Source organism: Leucopleurus acutus, assembly GCF_964270905.1.
Source record: "Leucopleurus acutus genome assembly, chromosome: 12".
In the NCBI taxonomy this organism is placed as follows: Eukaryota; Metazoa; Chordata; class Mammalia; order Artiodactyla; family Delphinidae; genus Leucopleurus; species Leucopleurus acutus.
This window is the reverse complement of record NC_139154.1, coordinates 34,438,273-34,445,196: the sequence shown is the minus strand read 5'-3', so window position 1 is coordinate 34,445,196 and position 6,924 is coordinate 34,438,273. Positions and strand designations below refer to the sequence as shown.

Genomic DNA, 6,924 nt, shown 5'->3' with positions numbered 1-6,924 from the left:
CTAATCCTGCTGGATCAAACTCACTTGACTCCCCACACTGAGGCCAAGGAAGGTGCTGTTAAGAGCCAGGGTGAAGTTGTATACAGCCAGCCTGCTTGCAAACGCCAAACATGGACAAGATCTTTCGTAAGAATCCGAGTAGCTTCTGTCTACACTTTCAATCTAGGTGACCCCACTAGCATTAACAGGATTGATTTTGAGGTAGCTACACAGTTTTAAACATGCCATTAATGAACTTTATGGGCGATTTATGGTGTAGCTGGTTAATACAGTTCAAGTAGCTGATTTTCTTCTCTTTTGATGAGAAGGAAAAGAAGAAAAATCAGCAAACTAAGAGCACATCTTCAGTCCACTTAGAAGTCAGCATCCAAGGTAAAGGAATTCTCTGTCGGACTGGACATCACTCCCATCCTCTGATACTCGCCTACTCTCTTCTCAAAGAAGTTAGTCTTCCCTTCCAGTGAAATATTCTCCATAAAGTCAAATGGATTTTCTACTCTGAAAACCTGAAAAGGTTCACAGCAAAACATAAATACGGAACACCAGTTTCAGAAAGAACCAGAGGGCTACCCACAATACTTTACCTTGCTAAAACCCAGCTCCAGCATAAGTCTGTCTGCCACGAATTCGATGTACTGCTTCATCAAAGTGCAATTCATTCCAATGAGCTTCACTGGCAGGGCCTCCGTGAGGAACTCCTAGGGACCAGAACACAGCTTCTCAATAAAACAGAAGCATCCAGAGGTCTTCTAGCAAGCACGAGGCCTCCACGCGCCACCCACCTGTTCTATCCTAACTGCATTGACGATGATATCTTTGACTCTCTGCTCCGAAGGTTTGTGTAGCAGGTGTTTGAACATCAGGCAGGCAAAGTCACAGTGTAAACCCTAGAAGAAAAGGTTTAAGGTCACTATCAAACCAGCAGACTTCTAGCATTAATGTGGAATAGGAAACTGCTTTATGCTGGTCTGTATTCTCCTTATACATCTTGCGTGGCCAGACTAAGAGCATTTTAACTGTGGAAGGGAAGATGACTCAGCTGCTGTGTCACCTAGGCAGGCTCGGTCCCACCCAGGGGCCTTAGGGCTGCCCCCTAGAGGACAGCAGGCCAGGTCTGGTCCTCGCTGCTCTGTGTGGTGGCAAAGGACTGGGCAGAACTTGCACTCAGAGCATTCTTTCTACAGCCCTGAGCTCTACTGTCGCCACTATTCCCAGCAGGAAAGGCAAAACTCTGACTAGGCTAGTTAGTTTTTAGATTTAAAACCTAATGTCTGGGAAATCGGGAATGCAATTTCGAGTGAATCAAGTCTGCAAGTCTTAGTGCATTAAATCCCAGGGCTGGGCTTCCCTGGTGGCGCAGTGGTTAAGAATCCACCTGCCGACGCAGGGGACACAGGCTCGAGCCCTGGTCTGGGAAGATCCCACACGCCGCAGAGCAGCTAAGCCCGTGTGCCACAACTACTGAGCCTGCGCTCTAGAGCCCGGGAGCCACACTAAAGCCCGCGCGCCTAGAGCCCGTGCTCCGCAACAAGAGAAGCCACCACAGTGAGAAGCCCGCGCACCGCAACGAAGAGTAGCCCCCGCTCGCCGCAACTAGAGAAAGCCTGCATGCAGCAATGAAGACCCAATGCAGCCAAAAATAAATAAATTAAATTAAAAAAAAAAATCCCATTGCTGGTGGGACTTAACACTGTAACATCTGGGCACCTTCACTTTTCCTTCTGCACTTTAATCCAAGTGCATTCAAAGACATATACTGGATCAGAATAGATTCACTGAGACGCTCACTAACTAACTTTGAAGTACAACAGGATCACACAGAAGACCAGGTAGAAATAATAAAACTTCCCTTAAAAAAAAATCCCATCACCTATAGAGCAATACCTATGTATATTGAGAATATGAGTAAAATAATTTCAGCAAATTATCTAAAGTATTTCTTTCTCTGTCAAGTATGTATATGGTTGAAACCACTTGTTCAAAGTGCATTTAAGGCAATCTGACATCTGGGGTTCCCTCCAGTGAACACAGGGTTGTAGGTGTTTGGGGTGCAGGTCAGCCTGTCATCTGAACTAGACTCACCTCGTCTCTGCTAATAAGTTCATTGGAAAATGTGAGGCCGGGCATCAGTCCTCGTTTTTTGAGCCAGAATATCGATGCAAAAGAACCAGAAAAGAAGATTCCTTCCACTGCAGCAAAGGCTACGACACGTTCTCCTAGAGTTAACGCCAAAATATTTCTAGTGAGTATCTGTTTGTGTTCATAGGAACAAACCAGTAACATCACTTAGAAAACGAAGCTCAGGGGTAAGTAGGGCCAAGGTATCCTTACCATACGTAGCCTCTTTGTCCCCAATCCAGCACAAGGCCCAATCTGCCTTCTTCTTTACACAAGGCATTGTCTCAATGGCGTTGAAGAGAAATTCCCTGTAGGCACACAGAGCATCAGCAATTCCAGCAGAGACCTCCTATCCTAAGCTTCTGGGTAAGAGCATTGGGACCAAGGCCAATTTGGGATTCAAACTGAAATGTTTTCTTTTTACTTGTTTGCTTTTTCCTCCAGTGTTTTCAAAAATCTCAACATTCATTTGGTTTATGTTAATACAAATTTAGGCATCCATTCGTTCACAATGAGCCCCAAGATCTACTAACATGAAAACTCAGTCTATTACACCAAGAGCATTTATTGGCTTAATTATTTCAAGTCCAGGTCATGACAAGGTTCAAAGGCCCTACCTTTAACTTTGAAGAACTATAAAATCTTAACCGCTAGGACTGTTTAAGCTATGCTGACCATTATCTCCCTAAATAGATGCCCATACTCTTATCATTGTGCTAATTATTTGGGCCACAAATGCCACAAGTATATAATAAAGCAATTAAAGCCAATAAACTAAACAACCTGAGATTGCTTCCAGCTATAATTCTATGCTACAATGTTGATCCCAGGTCAGAAAAGCAAATCGATTGGCCCTACACTTACCTGGTCTTATTACTCTCTTCCTCCCCATTCCCACCTTGGGAGTCTACAGATTCCCCAGTCCAGCCTTGTCCTTCCCAGATGACCTTGTTTTCTGAAGCCAAGGTCATCAGGCCATTGGGTTCCTTTCATTCTCTTTCCATGTCAACCTGGGTCTCGCCTCTCCCTGGCTTTCAAAACTCAACCACCAGGCCGTCCTGATCCTACCTGTTCCGGTAATGTATCCCAATCATGCCCCTACCTTTACTTTCTTTGTTCATTTCTGTCTACAAACATGTTCAAATCTTTTTACCCCCAATGAATCTCCTCAATCCTGCTAGGCTTGCAAGTCACTACTCACTTTCCCTCTTCACTTTCTTCCAAGTCATCTACAAGAGGCTACTCTTCAGCTTCACCACTTCTGTTCTACACAGGCTCTTGTCCTGAAGCTGACCTTAGTATCTAGACTACTCAAACGCCCATTTCTAACTCTCCCATCCTTTCCAGTCAATCTTGAAAATGTGAAATAGGCCCGAGGCTACCTATATTTCTCCTCTATTATCCTCCAATATAAACTATGATTTCAGGCAAACAGCTGTGTGCCTAAATTAATCTCATGGTTCACAGCTGCCTCTGCACTATCATGTAATTCCTCTACTTATACTCCTAGGTCTTATTTTCTATATTATGTTACAGCCCCTTACGAGGCAAGTTTTATGTTTTACTTTGCATCCTCCACCCTTTCCACCCTGCCCCAGGCTCAAGCTGTAGGTTGACAGATTTGCCAGACGTGAAAACTATCAGACCTAGGTTTTAGGGCATCAGACACAGCCTCTAGGGATGTTTTTTAGAAGGCATTAGGTTGGACGTTCAGCAGTATATTTTCACCTCTAGAAAATGGAGTAACCTCATAACTTTGTTTTTAAGTGTCTGGCTAGTAAAGTGAATCTAGGCCTCTTCTTCAGAGCAGACAGGACCATGGGTGCTAGGAATTTCTTTGACTTGGTCATTTTAGAGTCATTCTTCTATCCCTGTACGATTTCAAAAAGTAACAATTGGTAATCCTAAATATGTTGGCATATCACCACCCAAATACTCACCTTTCTTTGGAATCTTTAATGTAAGTGTCAATGAGGAGACTATACATTTCAGAATGTATGTTTTCCATGGCAATTTGGAAGCCATAGAAACAACGGGCTTCCGTAATCTGAACTTCTTGGCTAAACCGCTCCACCTAGTGGTAAAACACAAAGGTCAGTTTAAGGAAAATCTACCAGCAGCAACTCAGTCAGTGAACACTGGTTGCATCACACTTCCTCTTTTGTATCATCCTAAGGTAGAAATAGCAATTCATTCTTCTTAATTCATCGCAAGGAGGATGCACTCAACAAGACATATATGCAACCAAATTACTAAAACAGCAAAGCCACAAAAAGGAGAGCAAATAGACAGCTACCAGGGTTGTAGATCTATTACTACCACTGAACATCGTCTTTGAGCTTCTCTACAGTTGGGGGAAAAAATACCGTAAGGAAGAAATAACTGCAAAGTATATTATAGAACAGGAAATGCCATGGAATATAAATACTAGCTTACAGATATATACACATTCAGTGTGGAAAAATTTAAAAGACGAAAAAAGAAAATTATTAGTTCTCTTAAGTCTTGAAATGCATAAAAGGAGACTTTATTTTTGGAAACTCACCAAGTTTTCATTTACTATGCCATCACTTGCTGCAAAGAAAGCCAGCACATGCGAAATGAAATATCTCTCCTCAGGCTTCAGGGCTTCCCAGTGCTGAATGTCCTTGGAAAGGTCCACCTGGAGTACAGAAGTTCACAAGGGGTTCAAACGTGCAGGACCTCACACATATGCGTAATTCTTCAACTTTAAGTCTACTAGTATCGCTTGATCAATATACCCCTCACGCACTTTGCCAGGGAGAACATCTAATATCCTCCCTCTGTGGGCAAGCATTCCCAAGAGGAACACGAGGAAAGCAAAGCACATTTCACACAAGTTATAACCGGCACTGCAGGGGTCTTCCTCTAGAGTTAGGGGCAATGCTTCCAACTGCCTTTTAAGTCTCCTAGTTCCTGAATCCGATTACCTCCTCAGCTGTCCAAAAGGAAGCCTCAGCTTTCTTATACATCTGCCAAATATCATGGTATTCGATAGGAAAGATGACAAAGCGGCGGGGGTTTTCTTTCAGAAGTGGTTCCTCCTCCACACTGGGGGCAGATAGCTTAGGGTTCTGCTGGGGGAGAAAGGATGGAAAATGTTAAGTAGAGGGCGAACCACGAAACTGCCTTTTTTTTTTTAAGCAAAGTATGTCCAATTATCGGGAATTTCATGCGGTTTAATGTATGTCGCTTGTCACACATGGGTTCTGTACATAGCAGAGCAGGACTATAGTAGAGACATAATGGGAAAATGTCCAGATGTGTAAAGTAGTGAATGATCGGGAAGAGACTTTGGCGGGAAAGGAGCGCGGGCCCGGGAGGGGGTAGGGTTTGAGAGGAGACAATGAGGCTTTGGCGCCAAGCGCAGGCTCCTCCTGCACCGCCTGCCTGCAGCGCCCCCTCGCCGGGCGCCCCCAGCCCGCCCACTCACTGGCTCGGCGGGCTCCTGGAAGATCCTCCTCGCGGTCTTGCTGGCCAGCACGCGGGTCCCGCTGAGGGACGGGGGCTGCAGGGAGACGCGTGGTGAGAGGCCTGCCCGCGTCCTTCAGGACCCCGCCGCCCTGTCCCGCCCCTCGCCCCTGCGCGCTCACAGTGTTCTCCTTGTCCGCCAGGCTGAGCCCCTTCATGGGCGAGAGCTGGAGGGGATGCTGCTGCTGCGGGTCAGCGATGGTGGCGAGAGGGACACGGACGGAGAGCATGGCTGCGTACGACTCGTCTAAATGGGGCTGCGCGCAGGTACTGGAAGCCCCTTCACGCCGGCGCCGGAAATTTAAAGGATCCCTCACAGGAGAGCGCCGTGGGCGTGGCCGTTTCCCATTGGATGGATGCCGGCCGCTGGCCACGCCTCCCGCAGCAGATTCCTGAGCCGCGCGCGGACGCCGGTCGCCCTGCTCTCCTGGGAGCCTCGGGACCTACCCCTCCCGGACCTCTGTGGGCCGCAGGCTGGGCTGGGGGCGTCACCGCCCATATCCCTGAGAGCCCCATAGGACAAAGTCTGCAGGCCCTGCGCGCTCCGGTGGCCCTGGCGCGCGCGGGCACTCGCTCGTACCGGAAAGGTTTGGGATTGAATGAAGCAACGCGATTGGAGCCCGCCCGCCGGAGAGCGGGAGAGGATTCCCCACCCCGCCGAGCCCCACCTCTCTGAAAACGTCTCTTGAACCCGTTTCGCGGTTCCGGGTAAATGGTTTTGCAAATGAGGTTGGTGCAAATGCCAGTACAAAGCCCCTGGCTGCGAGGGAACGTGGCTGCGGCGACTTAGATACGTGTAGCTGGGCGGGGGTGCAAGCAGGGTCCCTGAGGTCGGGCAAATGTGTGGGGTGGTCGGTGGTGAACGTACCGTCCAAACGGTTAGGGGCGTGGGCTGCTGAGTCACTAGGACACGTCATCTGACAAAGATTTGGTGCCCTCGTCGGTAAATTGGGCCTCGTAGCCATACCTGACCTGTGGGATCACTAATAAAATGAAAGGATTAAATGAGATAATTCACGTAAAATGCGAACTTTGCAAACTTTCAAGTTAATAACAGAGAGAGGGCCTTTGGTGCAGTTTCCCCCTGAAATCGTGTCTGCTGTCGGACTCCTGTCCTCTATGTCGACATTGTTTTAAAAATTGCAAACTGGGCAAATGTCGACATTGTTTTAAAAATTGCAAACTGAGCAAAAATTCCTGAGAAAAAGTTCAGAGAATGATTGAAGAACTAGGAATTCATTTACTGCTTATTGGGCATCAAAGAGCCTAAAGGGGGGGTTGAAAACCTCCATTCGGATGAGGGTGGAGACATGA

The 6,924-nt window shown here is 47.0% G+C and overlaps 1 protein-coding gene across 3 annotated transcripts; it reads right to left on the bottom strand.

The window, feature by feature from the left end:
- Positions 1-353: 353 nt before the first annotated feature.
- RRM2 (ribonucleotide reductase regulatory subunit M2) lies at positions 354-5,840 on the bottom strand (the record flags this gene model as incomplete). Of its 3 annotated transcripts, none has more annotated exons than XM_082852040.1 (10): positions 354-506; positions 585-698; positions 783-887; positions 2,083-2,216; positions 2,332-2,426; positions 4,059-4,192; positions 4,664-4,780; positions 5,070-5,213; positions 5,561-5,647; positions 5,733-5,840. In XM_082852040.1, 10 exons carry the CDS (start codon positions 5,838-5,840, stop codon positions 354-356), a joined length of 1,191 nt encoding a protein of 396 aa, XP_082708166.1. The 3 variants fall into 3 exon arrangements, with proteins under 3 accessions (XP_082708166.1, XP_082708167.1, XP_082708165.1); XM_082852041.1 differs by having other exon boundaries at positions 5,070-5,216; positions 5,573-5,647; XM_082852039.1 differs by having other exon boundaries at positions 5,573-5,647.
- Positions 5,841-6,924: the final 1,084 nt, after the last annotated feature.